At 36.9% G+C, this 20,640-nt stretch overlaps 1 protein-coding gene across 12 annotated transcripts in view; it reads right to left on the bottom strand.

Annotated features, from left to right (window-relative positions):
• The window catches only part of LOC145674949 (uncharacterized), a 768,948-nt gene that overhangs the window by 305,860 nt on the left and 442,448 nt on the right, over positions 1 to 20,640 (bottom strand). Inside the window, exons 5-6 of one of the 12 annotated variants that reach the window (XM_081745225.1) lie at positions 16,285 to 16,365; positions 600 to 1,158 (exon numbers count right to left, since the gene is read on the bottom strand). The exons of 9 other annotated variants lie outside the window; for them this stretch is intronic. In XM_081745225.1, the coding sequence (XP_081601351.1) occupies positions 842 to 1,158; positions 16,285 to 16,365 (398 nt within the window). In that variant the 3' untranslated portion in view covers positions 600 to 841. Of the gene's footprint in view, positions 1 to 599; positions 1,159 to 16,284; positions 16,366 to 20,640 lie in introns of those variants that run through there. 2 more of the 12 variants (XM_081745242.1, XM_081745237.1) reach the window with 2 other exon arrangements.

Genomic DNA, 20,640 nt, shown 5'->3' with positions numbered 1-20,640 from the left:
AAATTTTGTCCGATATACCAGAAGGAATTAAGAAAATTGCAGTAAGGAGTAGTGTGGAAATACGAATATCACAGTTAAACAAAGCTTTCGAACTGATTTCACTGTTGAAAACGAAACGAAATTGGACAGACAGAACTGACATACTTCTTTCCATTTTTATTGTTCTCTTACTCACTCTCTTTTGTGATCCCAGGGCAGCGAGGAAAAAAGAAAACGAATGATCGATATGCTTGAACATCGGCTAAGAATAGGACAGATGAATAGGAGAGTTGAGTTGATTTTGAGTTTAACGTCCCGTTCAGCAGCCAGGCTATATGAGACGTGGACCTACTGATTAACGTGGAATCCGAACCCCATGAGCTCCTGCCGGGAATCGAACCCGGGTCTTCCACATCAAAAGACGAATAAGGGAAATACGACAGTAGTGATATAGTTATTTTAGCATTTACTGTGATCCCATTAAATAAATGTAATAAATGTAATAAAGCATAAATAAAAGTATTACTAAATGCTTTGAAGCACAACGTATACTCTAATAACTAAAATTAAGGAGAGGGGTACAGTATATACTCTCAATTACAGCCCTGTATACTATTTATGTATTTATTTGTATCCGTGAAGTATAAAAAAATATCGGATCGGAAACATTGCACAACGTATACCACAAATACATCTACATTTCTGACTAGAATATACTAACTTCAAACAGAACTCTTCCAGAACCGATTAAGGTTTTACATCACATGCAATATAACAATCCATTTATTCAAGTCCTTTATACATGTTCATGAAGACAGTGTACAAGAAGATATCGATCGACCTTTCGTAGTTATGTAGGAACTTACTGCATATGTGTGCGAGATACATGTAAAACAAGATTATATTTTTGCTTCATTTTTTTGGGACAGTAGGGACACTGAAACTGAGCCTCCTTTCCACATTCAAACTGCATATGTCGCTTGAGGCAAAATTTTCTACCATACGTTTTACCACAAACAACACACTTGAACTCCTTTTCCTGGCCGAAACTACCGGATAAATAACTGCTTCCAAATACTTCAGTGCTGCTGCTAATACTAACTGCTGGATGGACAGTTGCAGTCTTGTCAATATTCAAGTCTTTCCACCAATCATCCAAGTTAGAAGACAAAACTGAGTCTGCAATAACAGAGAGAAGCCTCCATTACCGGCTTACGCTGACAAAATTGTCACGAAATTTTAGACATACCATCCTTTGTTTTCATACTTTCAGAAGATACATATATTGAAAAGATAACAAAGTAGCAATTCAACTGAAAATTATGTAATGCACTCATAGAACTTTCACTAGGCACAAAAGTTTTGATTCTTTCAATTATCATTCTTGCTCTTTACCGGTTGAAACTAAGTTCGCAGCGCTGACAGGAACAGGCGCTCAACTGATATCTATGTCTTTACAAATTTGATATAGTTTGAACTTCAAAAAAACTCCTTTTAAGTCTTAGCGAGGAAGGAAAACGAAACAGCTGAGATATTTTTCAAGTTTCAAAACATACATATTAAAAGTATAACAAAGTAAAACTCAACTGAAAATTACATAATATAGGGTGCCCCGGGGTAATTATGAGGCAAAAAATCAAATTTTTGATGTATCTCGAAAACTATTGGACGGAACCTCACGAAAATTGGACAGCTTAATTCTCCCAGTAATTAATAAAGATATCGGCAGGGTGGTCCGGAAGTGGGCATACCCCCGTTAGTTTCAACAGTATAGTGTTAGTTATGGTAAAATTTCTGTACACAGTTACCTTGAAGTCTTAAGAGTCATAAGCATCGGTATGATCACCATCCATGCCGTAACAGCTGAATTCTGCGTCAAGTTCTCGCAGATGTTTTGCGGAGATACTCCGGAGTTACGAGGGTGAAGGCGTGTTCCACAGCTGCTCGTAATTCCTGCGTCGTGTGATATCGAGTGTTTCTTACTTGTTGCTTTACGAAAACCCAAAGAGCATTGTCTGGTGTCCTCAGATCGGGACTTCTTGGTGGCGAGACAAAGGGAGCTGGTGAAGATGCACAACCTCTTCCAATACAGGGGCCAGGAAACGTCTGATTCAGGTAATTGGGCACGTGAATCGCGAAGTGCGCTGGTGCTCCATCCTGCTGTATCACAACATTGTCTTTGATACATGGCAAGCAATGATAGCAAACAAATGTGGGTAAAACCTAAAACCGTCAGAAAACACCAATTAGGGGTACGGTCATTTTCGGACCACGCTTGTATGTCACGCCCACTCTGTGTATGTCACAAGTTTCTGGAGAAAATTAGAAAAATCAATGTCTCAAAGTTACCCTGTCTCGGGTCAACTTTGAGACACCCAGGGGTAATTATGAGACACACGATTTTCTCAGTTTGTATGGCACGTATAAGGATTAAACAAGGTGTAATTATGAGACAAGAGCTTCTACTAAATATAGTGGAATATTAAGATACTTCATACAAAGTCTGTGAATATTGTTTTATTACAAGCACTTGTATTAGGAGTTGTTTTTTTTTTTTTACGGGTGATAGGGTGAATATTTTTATTGACTGTTTAATATGAGCAAAGAAATTGTACTAATTATCAAATAGCAGTTAGATTGGCATTTTCTGATAATACCTTGAAAAGGACCGGTTAGATAACATTAGTTTTACCCACACAAATTAAAATAAAACAAAACAAATTTTACTTTTGTTTCCTCATGCCATAGGCCGCATATTACAACCACTTACATGATTAATCTTATAGATACAAAAAAAAAAAAAAAAAAAAGAAAGTAACTTTAAAGGGTGAAAACAAATATTCATGAACAACGCTCATATAACCCAAGTTCAGAATAAAAAATGAAATTGTAGCCTTAACTACATTTTGGCTACAAAAGCAGTCACTTTCAAAAAGAGTGAAAACGAATATTCATGAACAAATGCTAGGCCTATATCCTAAAACCACACTCGTTCATCATATATATATATATGTTAAATTTTCTTATAGTGGCAAAACTGAGAATACCGAAAACTAAAAACATTAACACACACACACAGACACAAAAAGTACAGTAAATTTACATACTTAGTTTTAGGCTGCGACTATTAGGCTATAATATAGGTAAGAAAAACTAAGTAGGACCAAACTTATGTAAGAAATTGTAATCTAAATAGCCTACTCCTAACATAAGAAACCAATTAACATGGTTGTCTGTTCAAACCCTGATTTGAATAATTTGTTTTCTTGAATTCAGAAACCTAGAATACTTCAGCCCTGCATTTTTTTTAATGTTGCAAAGATTGATTTTACCACTTCGTCACAACGGATTATGAATGTGTCCACAGACTCAGTGGTTACAGGTCCATAAAATATAAACGATGAAAGAACTTCCTCTATCTGCTCCTTGCCTTGCCACCAAAACTTGTTTTCACCTATCCAACGTAGAAATTGCAGCTGAAAACTTTTTATTGTTCCAGGTTGATCACCATCTGTCTCAACATTCAGGACTTGGCCATAATAATAACGATCTTCGTAATAAAGAACAAAAAAATTGTAAATATTAAACAGCAGTCATAACTGCCCTGGAAATTCAAAAACTGACCTCAAATTTCTTAGGTCACTGACACATTTTGTATTGGCAATAATAATAATAATAATAATAATAATAATAATAATAATAATAATAATAATAATAATAATAATAATAATAATAATAATAATAATAATAATACAGTAAGACTAATATCTGTTGTTTTTGGCTACATTTTAATACTTCTACGAGAGCTATCCAGAAAGTAGATTACGTTTTCGTCTGTGTCCGCTAGGGGCGGGGCTAGCGCGGCCATCTTGGGGTCAGAGCGTTGCGCAGCTCAGTCGGCATCTAGCCGTGCTAGTGAGAGGTTCGTGCTGTGCTCCGTTAAGATACTGTGACGGTTTGAAATGTCTGCGTTAATTGAAAATCCCGCGAGGTGCGTGCAGTAATAAGGTTTCTGACAGCAAAAAACTGTAAACCGATAGAAATCTATCGGCAGCTGTGTGAAGTGTATGGGGACAATATTATCACTGAAGGTGGAGTGCGACAGTGGGTCATAAGATTTAAAAATGGCCGAACCAATGTTCACGACGAAGATCGAAGTGGGAGACCCAGCAAAGTGACTGCCGAACTTGTCGAAAAAGTCGATGTTAAAGTCCGTGAAAATCGAAAGTTCACAATAACGGAACTTTCTTTGAGTTTTCCACAAATTTCGCGAAGTTTGTTGCACGAAATCATCAGCGAAAAGCTTGGTTACCACAAGTTTTGTGCAAGATGGATTCCAAAAATCTTGACAGAGGACCACAAAAATCAGCGAATGGCTGCAGCGTTGCACTTTTTGGACGCCTACAATAAGGATGGTGACTCTTTACTCGATCGCATCGTTACTGGTGACGAAACATGGGTGAAACACGTGAACTGTGAAACGAAATTGCAATCAATGCAGTGTGGGCACACAGGTTCTCCCCAAAAACCCAAGAAATGCATGCAAACAATGTCGGCAAGGAAGATGATGGCGACTGTTTTTTGGGACAGAAAAGGTGTGATTTTGGTGGACTTCCTGGAAAGAGGCACTACAATAAACGCTCAAAGGTATTGCCAAACTCTGCAAAACCTCAGAAGAGCAATTCAAAACAAGCGCAGAGGAATGTTGAGCTCTAAGATCTTGTTGATTCACGACAACGCCCGGCCCCACACGGCAAATGTCACGCGTGAAGTTCTTGAATCTTTTCAGTGGGAGTTGTTTCCTCATCCGCCGTACAGTCCCGACCTGGCACCGAGCGACTTCCACCTATTCCCAGCAATGAAGAAGTGGCTGGCTATGCAGCGTTTTGATGATGACGAACAGCTGCAAGAAGAGGTAACGAAGTGGTTGAAGTCGCAGGCGGCCGAATTTTTCGACGAAGGAATTTCCAAGCTCGTACATCGCTACGATAAATGCCTTAATTTGAATGGTGACTATGTCGAAAAGTAGTATTTGTGTGTGGCTTTCATCTGTATATAATAAAATTTGTTTCCTATACTTTGTTGATTTTTTATTCCAAAACGTAATCTACTTTCTGGATAGCCCTCGTACCTTGCCAATATTCCCATCTTCAAAGATCTACACAGAAGTTTGCAGTGAGTGAAGTCAAAAGTTGAAACGACTTTTTTTTTTTTTTGCAACACTATAAAATCGACGATATCATATGTTTCTAAGATGTAAAGGAATAAATCGTGTTACATGGATAGAAAAAGGATAAAAGCCAAAAATACCACTTCTGGAAAACATTGGCCGAACTGGGAAGGTGTCTTAAAATTACCCCGAAAATCACTGTCTCATAATTACCCCTAGGCACTCTATAGAAAGTTTATGCCCTGGTAACAATAATTCGCAAACGTTTCACTGCATAGTAGAAAAATATTTCTCGAAGCGACAGGCGTCATATGTAAGCATCGATACTGAGAAGTGCTATTCAACAATTGGGAAGTTAAATACAGTGTTCGTTAAAGAAGAGTATATTACAAGAGTATATTACAAGAAGAGTATATTATTGTGCTGCCAAAATGTCTTGAGCCGTGGCAAAAATGTGAACTAACGCTCACACCCTCACAGACCCAAGCGTTGAGCCAATAAGGGTTCAGCTGTTACTAAGCGAAAGAAAGCGAGTGGAATTCCTTCAGCCGATAGCAGCGCTTGCAACGGAAGACTAGGGATCAAGTCAATGTAGCAAGCATATAGAAGAGTACATTTTACAACGCGATCATGCTAAATTGAACTGCACAACTTACTTTCTCATAATTCGAAATAATCTTGTAATCGTGAAGAAGAAAGAAATAATAGAATTGGAAACTTCGATGGACTTACATGTTTTATGGTCACTACATACCGAAAACAAATTTTAATATCTTTGTCTTTCCGTTAGTGCAGCTCGCTCTTTGAGGCCTCGCCGTTCACGTATCGGGAGCAAATTTTAAACAAAATCATCATCATCATAGGTATTCTGCCTTTATTGGCAGGTCACTTGCCGCAGCTGAGAAGCTTCCATGCTCCACGGTCCTCCGCTAACTTCTTCGTCTTCGCGTATGATCTTTCTGTTTTTATATCATCCATTAATTGTAGTCTCCTTCGCCCCCTCCCTCTCTTTCCCGCCACCATACCCTCTAGGACGTCCCTCATGATACAATCTTTTCTTAGGCAATGTCCCAACCAGTTTCTCTTCCTCTTCCTAATAATATCTAAAAGTGTTCTTTTTTCACCCACCATTTCTAACACTCTCTCATTCTTTCTGCGCTCGACCCAACTAGTTCTTTCCATTCTTCTCCACACCCACATTTCGAAGGCTTCCAGTCGATTTTCATCACCTTTACGTAATGTCCACGTTTCCGCCCCATACAGTACAACACTCCACAGGAAGCATTTTATGAGTCTTTTTCTCAACTCTTTGTTCAAGGTCCCACAAAACACTTTTCTTCCTCCTAAAGGCTTCTTTCGCCATTCCTATCCTTGCTTTTATTTCACGTTCGCACTTCATGTTATTACTAAGAATACTACCCAGATATCGAAAACTATTCACTTGTTCTATTTTCTCCCCTCCTACTTTTATATTTGACACAGACCCCTTCGTTCCAATCGCCATGGCTTTTGTCTTTCTAACATTTATTTTCATCCCATATTCTTCAAAGCCCTTTCTCATTTTTCCTAACATTTTATTTATTTTCTTTTCAGATTCTGCAACAAGCGCCATATCATCTGCAAATCTTATGCATCTAATCATTCTACCTCCTACCGAAATGCCATCATCATCATGTAAACTCTTTTTCACTACCTCTTCTAGATAGACATTAAATAGTGTTGGTGAGAGGCAGCATCCTTGTCGAACTCCCCTTCCAATTGCACTCTCTTCCGTCAGTTCTTCCCCTATCCTAACACTTACTTGTTGGTTCATGTAGAAGTTTCTTATAAGTCTTCTATCTTTCCACTCCAACCCTATCTTCGTTAGAACTCCCAACAAAAATTCCCAATCAACGCGGTCAAAAGCCTTTTCTAGATCAATGAATATAACATACACCTCTTTCTCTTTTTCTATAAATCTTTCACCGATCGCCCATAATAATCCAATTGCATCTCTTGTGCCCTTACCTCTTCTGAACCCGAAGTGCTCCTCCTCAACTTCTTTATTTGTTCTTTTTAAACAAAATGGTATACGATTATTTAGGTTTTTCTTCATTTTTTTCCTACCCAAAAATAAAGTTTCAAGGGTGATTTAAAAAAAGGTTTGATTTTCTCGATTGACTGAATGAGGTTTAATGGGAATGTGAGCACCGAGGTATTTTGTTCCCCTCACGATCAACGTGACTGCCCAAACACGGATTGCCGTAAATATAATTTAAAATCAACATATCAAAATATAACCAAAAAACTACTGTAAAAGAGAAATAAAAATCTAAGAGATAAAAAAAATGATAATAAAAAATAAAATAAAAATCTGAGATATGAAATAAAAAAATATATGATAATAAAAATATATAAAATTATATCAATAAAAATAAATAGTAATAATAGTAACAATAGAGAAAATATGTAACAATAACAATAGCAGAAAAAAGCAATAACAGGGCAGAACTCAACGCTTGAGCAAACCTTTCCACGTGGGCTAACTGAAGGGAGGTTGGCTTCGAACAGGTGGAGATTTTGTTCTTTTCGGGAAAAGAACCGTTGAGTTGGCGTATAGCTATACTGGCTAAATTTTAGGCTAACAATATAAAGTGAGCGATGAAGAGCTGGAATTTGTCAAAGACCAACCCTAACAGAAACACGTGGGGTTTCAAGTGGTTCGCTAATCGATGCAACTGGGGTCTGAATTCCTGGACTTTTGTCGGGAACAAGATCAGTTTGGGTGGAAGCGTCGGACATCTGATTTGTAGGGATGCGCACAAGTCAAGTCGAGTCGAGTCGAGATTTAAGCCTGCCTCGACTCGTCTCGAGAAAATGTTGTCTCGACTCGACGTCTCGAAATTCGAGTCGAGACAAAATATACGAGTTAAAATATATGCACACATCAGCCAGACCATTATGACTACCTACCTAATTGTCAGTATGTCGACCTTTGGCACGGATAACAACAGCGACACGTCTTGTTATGCACGCAATGATCCTTGGTAGGTCGCTGGAGAGAGTTGACACCACATATGCACACACAGGTCACCTAATTCCCGTAAATTCCGGGGAGGGGGGGTGATGCGCCCCTGACGTTACATTCAATCACATCCCAGATGTGTTCGATTGGGTTTAGATCCGGCGAGTTGGGGGGCCAGGGCATCACTTGGAGCTCGCTTCTGCGCTGCTCGAACCACCCCATTACACTCCTGCCCTTGTGACATGGTGCATTATCTTGTCGAAAAATGCTATTACCGTTGGGAAACATGGTCGTCATGAAGGGGTGTGCGTAGTCTGCAAGCAATGTGTGATACGCCTTGGCCGTCATGGTGCCTTGCTCGAGCTCCACTAGACACATGGAGGCTCACGTGAATCTTACCCATATAATAATCAAGCCGCAGCCAGCTCTTTTCCGTCCCGCAGTCCAGGAGCGGTTCCCTTGGAATACGACGGATTCGCACCCTCTCATCGTCATGATGAAGAAGTTATCGGGATTCATCCGACAATGCAACGCTCTGCCACTGCGTCAAGGTCCAGTGGCGATAGTCACGTATTCATTTCAGTCGTACTTGCCGATATCGTGGTGTTAACATTCGTACATGAATGAGTCGTCGGTTGCGGAGGCATATTGTTAGAAGTGTTCGGTGCACTATGTATTCAGACTAGTGTTGTGAAGGCCTGAGAAGGCCGGACATTTTGGGTAAAAAACTAGTTTTTTACGGTTTTCCCTAACTTGAAAAAAACCGGAAAATTTGGGTAAAATTGAAATTTTCGAATATGTTATTATATTATGCTTTCAAAATGAAAATTACTTTATATTTACTAGTTTAGAGTTAAGAATTGAGTACTTATGTTAGTTTAGAGTTAAGAATTGAGTACTTATGTTTTTTGTATTAGAATAGGGAAATTTTGTGCACAACTCATCCAATCACTTCAATGTTAGCACCATGATAGAACGGAGTTATGGCTACAAAAGAAACTAAAATAAAGTTCTAGTTAGCTTAATTAGTATAGACGCATTATCTCGAACAATCTTATGAAGTTCACCCTTGATGGTAGGGAAGTGTTAAAATAACAGGGCCAGAATCATTTTAGTTAATACGTTAAATCAAACATGTATTTTATAGAGATGTTTTCCTTGTTCTATGTAAAATTTCAGGAAATGTTGAATCCATTTAAAAAATAATTTGTCTGGAAATATTGGCAAAAACAGGAAAACATAATTTAAAAACTATTTCTTGGCCTGATGCTAGTCATCTTACTTCCTGTAACATGTCTGCAGCATGTACAGTAGGAAGTCGAAAATCCAAACTAATTGGGACCACAGGTAGTTCGGATTTTCAAAAATGACCAAGAAAATGCCATTTAGGCTTACATATACTGTACGGTATGTTCTTCTATCGATACAGTGGTTATTCAGTACATACAGTAATTACAATACCGTACGAAAGGCTACTTATATTTAATGTTTCTGAAGAACTTGCTCGTACACTAAATTACACTGATCTTGTAAGTCACACTTAAAACTTATAGGCCTAATGACAAACAATTATATATGAATGAACTTTTGTAGAAACACTGACTTCACACAACGTCGACGGACACACTATTGTTTGTTTATCGTTAACGTCATATTAAGACAAAATGTAAAAAGCTTCTAGGGACCGTGTTCGGATTGTTGACGTTCGAATTATCGACGTCCTACTCTATATACAATGTACTTCGCTAACAGAAAAATACTTAAAGCAACAAGATTTAATTCTACTGTTTAGTTTTCTGATTTCTGGTAAAATTCCCCTTTATTCTTTGTATATTTTTCGAATAACTCAAAAAGAGAGAGGATCTTATTTACATATACACACATATACTGCACAAGTGAGTAAATTTGAGCAGCGAGAAATATATTAAAGGTTCAGTGTGTGAAACTTCCGTTCGTTATTATTACAGACTAGCAGAATACCCGTTTTTCGCACGGGGAGAATACTTTCATTATGGACACAAAGGGCACTAAAACTGTCACCAATGAACTTATGGAGCCCCAAAACTATGAATTCTACATTAATATCCGTAATTTTCAATTATCTTTACATGTCACCATTTCCCCTTAGAGTACTAATGGGACTGAATTTGGATTTAAACGGCCGGAAGTGTCACTGTTTATCTCAGCGACCCCGAAAACCATTGATTCGACACTAATATCTGTCATTTCCCCCTTTTCCCTTCTCTCAAGTTGCACCTTCAAAATGAAATAATAAAAACCATCCCGAACCTCATCTATGTTGAAAATTTTATCGAGATTGGTAAAATTTCCAAAAATTTTGAAGCCATTAATAAAAAATAATTTGTTCGGAAATATTAGCAAAAACCGGAAAATATAATTTAAAAACTACTTCTTCGTCTGATGCTAGTAATCTTACTTGCTGTAATATGTTTGCAACATTATACAATGTATTTTGCTAACAGGAAAGATACTTAAAGCAACAGGTTTTAATTTTACTTTTTCAGTTTTCGGATTTCTGGTAAAATCCTCCCTCTTAATCATTTGTATGTTTTTCGAATAACTCAAAAAGAGATATGATCTTATTTACACATACACACATATACCGCACAAGTGAGTAAATTTGAGCAGAGAGAAATGTATATTAAAGGGTTGAATATGTGAAACTTCAGTTCGTTATTATTACAGACTAGCCGAATAGCTTGCACGGGGATAGTACGTTTTATTTTGGAGATAAAGGGCACCAAAACTGTCACCAATGAACTTATCAATCCCCAAAACTATTAATTCGACACTAATGTCGGTAATTTTCAATTACCTTTACCTGTTCCCGTCCCCTCGTAGGAGTATTAATGGGACTGAAATTGTGGATTTAAACGGCATCTTCTGTTCATCTCAGGGACCCCGAAAAGTATGGATTCGACTGCCATTTTCGATCATGTATATATGTATATCTATAGAGAAAGAGAGAGAGAGAGAGAGAGAGAGAGAGAGAGAGAGAGTTATATTCTCTCTTCCGCCAAGTTGCGGAGCTGAATTTTGATTTAAATGGCACCGGAAGTGTCATTGTTCATTTCAGTGACCCCGAAAATTGTGGATTCGACACTAATATGTCATTTTCTCCTCTCCCCTTACCTCAAGTTGCATCTTCAAAGTAAAACGATAAAAACAATCCCGAACCTCATCTATGTTGAAAATTTTATCGAGATCAATCTGATGATTCACGAGTTATTAAGTTAGAAACATAGTCACTTTCATTTTGATTGTAATAGATAATCTGTCACATTAGAAAACATGTATATGTTTACATACAGGATTTTGTACAGGATTACATACAGGATAAGTATATATATTAAAATATTAACTAATAGTAATTATATGTTTTAGTGCATGAGTATTGGTAAATTTTCCCTACTGCTCTTTCTCTTAAGAAGTAATTTGGTTAAAATTAACAAAACTTCACCAGTCCAAAGAGCATATTGAGAACTCAGTTTTATTAAAGAGACCTATTTATTGCACTTCACTTCATGTTGGTATGTAACTGTAATTAATGCATGTAACTGTAACTCTAACTTCTGTAATTAATGCACATCCACGAATAAAGCACATAACAGAAATGAGTGCAAACTATTAATTTTCAACTAGCTGAACCTTCGCTCTCTACACAGCGCATCATTCACATATGAGCATGAATCTCCTTGTCATTCCTCATATCTGTACATGTTCCTTTACAGATACAAGTGAAGAACGCCTTCACAAAAATCAGCAAGTAGTATCATAAAGGGGATTTTTTTTTTCAATATCTCGCACCGTTTGCAAGATTTGAGCCGACTTGTGGTTGGAATTTCTAATTCATATATGACCAATGTTTTCTTTCTTTTTGCATGCATTATGTAATAAGTAAATAATTTACACACACAATTAATTATGTCAGTTATATACGAAGTTCATTTAAAAAAAAACTCTCCAAACAATGAAGATTCATCTTAGACTGGAGAAATGGTTATCCTTCGTTTTCTTATCATTTGGTCATGAAATAAACACCTGAGAGATATACAACTATGTGATGTTGGAATATATAACTCGTAGGGTATGAAGCTTTACTCTTAAAAATTTTCAGTACTTCCAATGTACCCCTACAAATTTAATAAAGAACTAATGGCCCTGTTTTTTTAAATATTCATTAGAACTGGACAATTTACACAGAATTTGGAGTCGACCAATAAAAACGGCACGTTTCTAGCACTTGTGGGTTGGTTCAATATCTCATTGGTGAAAGGACTGAAGACAAACATATAAACTTTTCTGTGGGGACAAACATATACGCGTACATCTAGTATTTTAATACAGATAATAACTGGAATAGTTTTATTTTCGAGTGCTATATTTTAATATTCACATTATTGAAATTTTTGAACTTATATTTTTCACGGGTTTGAAAAAAAGGATAACATTACTAGTTAAATTAACCTAATACAAACATTTTTTAAATTTTCTTCAACGTTTTCAATTTTTCCGGAAAGGAATAAAAAAACGTTTTTTTACCAACAGGTTCAAAATTTCCGGAAATTTTATTAGTTTTACTTTTTCCGGAACACTAGTTCAGATACACTTGTACTTGGCCCAGCATTAAACTCTGATGTTAGTTCCGACGCAGTTCCCTGCCTATCCTGTTTTATCAGTCTGCTCAGCCTACAACGTCCGACATATGTAATGAGGTGGGGGAGCCCCAACACCTCGCCGTTTGGAGTCGTTTCCCCTTGGTTTCGCCACTTGTTGAAAACAATCATCACAGCACTTCTCGAACACCTGACAAGTCCAGTAGTTTCCGAAATTCTCGTGCCGAGTGTTTCTGAATGAGTACTTTCTTCAAAATAATATTAAAAATTATAGAAAGATTTTTGAGACATTCGAGTCGAGTCCAGATTTTTACGAGCTGTCTCGACTCGAATTTTCGAGTCGAGAAATACATTTGTCTCCACTCGTCTCGAATTTTACAAAGTGTGTCTCGACTCGTGTGCATCCCTACTGATTTATCCCAGATTTACAAGAGGTAACTGCAACAGTAGCAAAGAGTACAAATAGCGAGGAAGGGACGCTTTCTTTTAAGCGATGCTTAGCATCGGTAGCAGAGATCTCTACGACCATTAGCTCTCGGATATGTTTGTTACGTTGAAAGGCTGGACAGTCCCTCCCGAGACCAAGCAGAATGCTCGCCCTTGCAGTTGACACAAAAGGGCTTGGTCGCTGTATAGGGTTCCACACCATGATGACTACCCCAGCCACAATTCGCACGAAGAGCAACAGTCGCATTACAGACGTGCTGGTGTGCCCGAAATGATGGCATTTAAAACAGCGAAGAGGACTAGGAATATAAAGATTAATCTTTATTCATCACAAAAAATATTTACAAAGTCAATAAATTCATGTTTTTAAAATCTAATTTTATTTAATATGTAGAAAAGTTGTGATTAGTTTGTCACTGTTGTGATTAGTTTGTTTTTCAATCCAACCGAATGTATCGCATTGTTTCTGGAATGCAGACCATGGTGTAATCATGAGTTAGTATTATGTGGAATGCATCCCAGTAATCATGTAGACAGCGTAACAGCACCTGTTTTCACATCAAAGTTAAACTGGCACTGTCGAACACCAAAAGGCTATTCGTGTACTGTACAGACATTATTGGAACAAAGGATGCAAGCCACGGAAGCTGCAAAGAAATGTGTGCAGCGGAACGGGAGACTGGATATTTGGACATCTCAAAAGTGGTTTACGCGATTGAGACTAGCTGAAAGTGTCCAAGACAAACCTCAAGTCAGGAGACCAGATGTAATGAACAAGGACTTCATGGGGTAGACTGTAAACACCGACTAATGAATATATACACTCCTGTCCAAAATTATTGTCGCATCTCTGTAAATATGTTGCTCAAGAAATATAATTTGATAAGGAATTCGCCTGTTTTTTCTTGTAATGTTAGTATGTGTATAATCGGCAAAGACATGCATGTGGCAAATTTCATGTCAAAAGAGCAGTAAATGAGAACAATGAAACGAAAATAAAACTTTCTTGTCCATTTAGCAACATTTTGTTTTAGTCATTCCAATTTTTGTATTTATAATCCTTTTCCTGTGATATTTACCACAAATATATATTTCCCAATTATGCACATAGTATTAGTATTAAAAGTACTTTGCAAATTCATTATCAAATTATGTTCTTACAAGAAGACAGTTAAGATATGCGACAATCATTTTGGACATGAGTGTACACGTCGTTTGGCAATTCAGATGGGGTTATCCCAAAGCACCATGTGTTATCGCCTTCGTTTTTATTTTACTTTTTAGACGGCCTCGACTAGATACTTATTTGCTAACAGTGCAACAAGCCGTGTGAAGAACTGCTAAGGAATTCTCGTCTCAAGTTATGAAAAGGACATCTTTCTACGATATTCGGTGATCATCAGTGATTGCAATTAGGAAAAGAGGAACTACCATCATCCAAATGGATAGGTTTCAAACAAAGATAATGACATTAGATGGTCCAGTGTTTTGAGGACATACTCCACACAAGGGCGCCGATCCTGGGGGCCTGGGGGCGTGGGCCCCCAAAGCTCATGTGCCCCCCCTAGTGTATTTATGAATATATAATATTTGGCATAATTTAAATGCAATTTGTCTTATCCTCACATATATATACCTTCTGCGTCTGAGTGGGCCCCCCAAATTTACAGAGAAATCGGCGCGCTTGACTCCACACCACGTTCTTAACGCGGAATCACTACTGCAGGTTTATTATTATGGTACACAAATATATGTCTTTGTTTAGTAGGAAGAGAGTTCTACAGATCTCGAATTTTCAGATTATGATTTCTTTCACTCCTGATGCATTCTCTTCGATAGTTCGAGGTTATTAACGATGTGGATTTTTTTTTTTTTTTTGGATCTGATAATACACCGAATACTATCAATGTGGGATTGTCTCTGTTGTGAAATGTTGGTAGAGAACCAACCAACACAAAGTGTTTTAGTTTGCTGTATAAGTTATCAGGCTTTTTGAGCTTTTATGGAGATTAAGGTGTTTTAATTATGGTACCAACGTTTCACAATAAACAACGAACTTACGGCTCACTATGATGCAGACAGTAAATCAGGGAATGATAATTTAAGTACATAAACGCCAAACTGGAGTAAGTTCAAAAAATGAAAAAGAAAAGAAACGAAGGTTGACGTAATTTTTAATTTGTAATAATTCTTATGAATTATGCTATAAGAGATGCTTAAGAAAGAATATAATAAGGCGAGAAAATAAGGAAGTAACACGAAAACCTACATGAAACAGAAAGACAGGTAATGTGATGTTAACATACATAAAAATTGGCTTCTTTTGAGTAAAACGAACAAAATTTCTTTCTGCTAATTTCGAATCACTTCGTTCTCTCCCATTAATGGATTTAACACGTTATGTTACTGAAGATTTAAGCAAGTGAAAATGAAACTATTGTGCCCTCCTATGAGTTTAAATAAAATTAAACTGACCAAGATTTTTAAAATTTACTCTACAGAGACTCTTGTACGGCAGTCATTTTCAACTGGCAATATATGACGTAGAAGCACACTTACAACTAGTCATGGATCCATAAGAAGTTTATATCAAAATTATTGATGTTTTTGCTTGCTTTCTACCACTGCTTTTATCAACGACAGGTTTCCTGTCTACTCTTTGTTCTCTCCGTGCGGCTTAATAAGAATTGGAGCAGTGAACTATAACGTCACAGATCATTCAGTTAAAAATGACTGCTCTAAGATTTTTTTTTTTTTTAAAAAGAAAAAACAAGGAAGTTCAGATATCACAATTTATTTCTGATAAGGGTGCATTTTTCTCTCGGAATGAATTCTCTGCATATGGGTTGTGACATTAGACTTCTGTTTGGCTTTGTACGGACAAAATAAGCACTGAAATTGTGCAACTTTACTGCATTCATATCGTAAATGTCTCATAAGTGTCTTTTTCCATGTATAAGATTTAGAACAATTGATGCACTTGAATCTGCCGACGTTAGGCTCATCTTCAAGAAATAATGTATCTCCCACACTAACTTGTACGTCACCTATGTTAAGCCATGAAGTTGAATCCCGGGGACTTAAAGCACTGCTACTCCGCACATCATCTTGCAGCGAACAGTCTGATTCTGTAACAGAGAGAGTTCTCTGTTATATTTCCTCCATATGATGCAATAAAACCAATCATATTGAATTTTGATATTTCTCAAAAATATTTTGAAAGTTTATGATGTTTAAATTATTACCGTATAGGATCATTTCTGTGCACGCTTCATAATAAGATAACAATATAATCTTATGAAAGCCATTTTCATAAAAAAAAAGTCCATTTTAAAAAAGGAAATTGAATTTATTGTCTTTTAAAAATACTATTTCATTCCTAATCTGAATGATATTTTAAAATCATACACTACTGTTATCGAAAAGTGTCACACCAAGAGACGTGTAAATGGTATAAAATTAATAAAATAGATTCGTTATCTGATCGATATTATGAATTTGTATATTGCTGTTTATTAAAACTGAAACACACACACAAAAAAAAAAAGAAAAAGAAAAAAAGAAAGAAAGAAAACGTAGTGAGTAATGAAACTCACAAACCAGGTTCAATACTTGACTTGGACTTTGCAACAATAATTACAATTTCAGAATTGTACAACAACTCTAATATATCAGTATGGCATGAAGATTCCACGTGCTATAAACAGTGTTATACGTTGTGGTATCAAATAAAGCTGACGCTGGATGTGTTGGCGAGGAATTACCTGTCAGTCTGCTTGTACAATACGTCGACATTATCTGTTGGAGAACGTGACAATGTGTCACCCACATTTCAAATTGACATGACTGTCGAAAGCGCATGCTAAGAAGAGCAGCGATATTAATCGTTCCTCAATGAAAGATTGCACATTTAGTGACACATAATGACCAGGCACTTCCTGGTGAAATATAGCATCCGGAGTTGTCTCAAAGAGTATGAGACTGAAATCGATAATTTCTATAGTAAAGCACCCATAGTAAGGTTACCCTCAATGCACTGCACTTGACCCAATGGCATCCCACAACATTATGTCTACCGTTTAGCCGTTATGATGTTCGACAATACACTGGCAAATTGAACTAATCATAACTACATGTTACACATATCCTGTAACCACTATAGTACAGACTGAAGCGAAGTTTGTTCGAAAACCAGTGTTGTCAGACAGGGTATGCGAAATTACACATACATTCCGTCCAAATTGCACAATTTTACACACAAACTGGAAGAGGCTGCACACAAAATTGTACAATATATAACTACCTATGTATATGCATATTATGTCTGATGATGTACATACCTATACGTACATCAACCAGCCATTGTTGAAAGATTCAGCGTTGGATTTACTATTATACAGGGCGGTCCAAAAGTAGGTATACAGCCCCGTATTGATCTACTCATTTCTTTTTATATCATTCCTATTGTTATCCATCAGGTAGACTTAGTTTCTTTATTACTTGTTCTTACTGTATCCTATCTAGTTTTGGGTCACCATGTATGATGATGATTATTATTATTATTATTATTATTATTATTATTATTATTATTATTATTATTATAGCAAAACCGTCACATTCTTCCCGCTCATTGACAGAGAAAGAGTGTTGAATCTTTGATTTAACTTCTCTCTCTTTTTTTCTATTTTTGTCCCTCTCGTTCACTCTGTCGTTCAGCTGTTTGCAAAATGGCATTTTCCTGATTAGTGGTGAGAATACAAAAAAAAAAAAAAAAAAAATCTTACCCCCTGCACTCAATGTTTTGGTCAACATCAAGGGTCAACATTCATTCATATTGCTTGGCTTGAACAAAGCGGCTTTGCTTAGGGATGTGGGCTAACGGTCGTGACACCCGCTTCTGAAAAACGAGAAGCGAAATACCAAGAAAACAAGATAGGTTTTATTGCGCCGCCCTGGAGTCATGCGTTGGCACTCGTAGTTTTTGAAAAACAATTTTCAGAAAAAAAATAAATATAATGAATATTTGAATGAAAGGAACTTCGCAAAAATCATCAATGGTAAAAATTCTGAATTGACCGAAGTGCACACAAAATGCACACAGACTGGCATTACAAACAAAATGCACACACAGGGCAAAATTGCACATATTTTGTGTAATTACGCACACATTGGCAACGCTGTCGAAAACACTACTCTGACATTCAGAATGCCAGCAACAGTGTTCACACGCTCGTTGTAGACTGGTGCACTTGTGGTTCTGGGCCACTGGCAGTCGACATTCACATCAGGCATGAATGCTGCCAGTCCAGGGTTCAGCAGTTTTCCTTAACCTTTTCGGACCCAGGTGGCCAAAGTGGCACACACAGGTTTCACTTTTTTAATCCGCTCCTATGTGGACACTATTAAGATATCGAATTTTTTTTTTGGCTAAATATGGTTGAACCATAGTTTTATATTTAATTTCTTTTTTTCTGGGTATCGAATTTTCTTCTCAAATTTCAGCCCAAAGTAAAAAATTCGAGAATTTTCGAATTTCCATTTTTCTTTTTTTCTTTCATGTAGCTTCTTTCGTTGTAAAGAGATCTCCTTAAGATTTGTCACGGAGATACCTCGGATGGATACCTAATTGTCGACATCAATTGGACTGGCCCACACGCAATGTTGCCAACTAGGGAAATTAAAATTTCCCTAAATTTGGGCAAAAAATTCGAAATTTTCGTTTATAAATCCGTACCTATACGTCCGAACGCAAGTCAACTTACGACAGTAGAACATTGGTCCTTACTGAACAAAAACGAGTACAGACCGTTACAACGGGGTAATTTGGGGGCGCACGAAAAATTTGTGTTTAGGTACTAACCCTTGATTTTTGTAATTTTTCCATACTTCTCTGTTTACCGTAATCTATTTTTTTTTTTTTTTGCAATTAGATGCTTTGTTTAAAAATATCGCCATGATATTTGTAGGATATATTTATGGTGTACCAATGTTTATTTTAAGATAGTTTGCATCTGCCTGGTAGCAGTATTGCCAGCTACAGAAAATGTTAATTCCCGATTTTAGGGGAAAATTTTGGAAAAATTCTTTTTTGTCTTTTTATTTCTGTTGTTGGCTACATTCCAACAAACGTACCACTATCTGAAAGCCTCGTCCTTAACCTACACAACGCACCATAAAATGTTTCAGTAGGATAGTTAGAGGAAGTACAGTTGAGGTTTATAATAAACCATGTTCTGTAAATGGTAAGAAAATGGTGAATTTCTGAGGTACAATGAGATATCGCCATGATAGTTGAAGGATATATTAGTGGGGTACCAAGGTTTCTTTTCAGATAGTTTGCGTCTGTCCGGTGGTAGTGTTTCGAGCCAAAAAAATATTTCCCGATTTTAGGTGAAAAATTAGTAAAATTTCCATGTTTTCCCCTCTATTATTTCCCTCTTGCTGGCTACACTGGAACAAACGTACCACTATCTGAAAGCTTCCTCTTTGGTCTACAGAACGCATCATAAAAAGTTTTAATAGGATAATTAGGGAAGCTGTAGCCTCGGCACATCTGTTGATTTTTGCTTCTGAGGCGTAAAAAGTGCCAAAATTTCACGTGTATGACAGATTTTTTTTCTTTCTCTCTTTGTATTGTAGCCAGCAACTTCAGAGTTTCACTGTACCTTGTTAATACACCAAAGATTATTTAAGTGACTTGAACGCATGTGGCAATAGTGGTGCCAGCTACAAAAACATCTTGAAATTCGGTTAGGGATTTTTTGGTGAATTTTCACTCCTACATTTCCCTTCCGCTGGCAACACTGCAATGTAACATACACCAAAAAATAACCATATCTCTCTTCTGAAATACAAGGCCTTAACTATATCAATCGGGTAAATAGTTTTTGAGCAATAAATCACTAGCTGAAAATATAGGAAAGCTCCAAAAATGACCTGGGTCCGAAAGGGTTAAACTATCGATGCACACAACCCTATAACTGTTAGGATGAGAGTAAAGATATCACTTTGAACGATATAGTGAGATCTGTCAAGTCATGCAAACTAGATGTCTGTCATCCCATGGTTAGTTACATTGCACAGTCCACTGCCAGATTATTGCTGCGTACAAATCTGAGAGTTTGGACACATCCTTCTCACTCCATTCCTTCTTGGTGTTACAATTTTCACTAACAGGACTGAATAAGATAAATGTGTAGGTTAAAAAAATCAAGCACTTCAATTTTCATACTTTGTTTGAAAATAGATCTACCTGTACGAAAATATACCCTACATTTTTATAGTATTTTGCCTGTTAAAACATACATTTCTAGAGTGTTTTGCCTCGTACTATTGAAATTTTGCTAACACAATTATCTTTGCTGCATTTTGTAGTTCATTTAATCCCTAATTTACTGTCACAA

Source organism: Thermobia domestica, chromosome 18 (assembly GCF_964235325.1).
Source record: "Thermobia domestica chromosome 18, izTheDome1.hap1.1, whole genome shotgun sequence".
In the NCBI taxonomy this organism is placed as follows: domain Eukaryota; kingdom Metazoa; phylum Arthropoda; class Insecta; order Zygentoma; family Lepismatidae; genus Thermobia; species Thermobia domestica.
The sequence above is the reverse complement of the archived record's forward strand: the minus strand, read 5'-3'. Positions and strand labels throughout refer to the sequence as shown.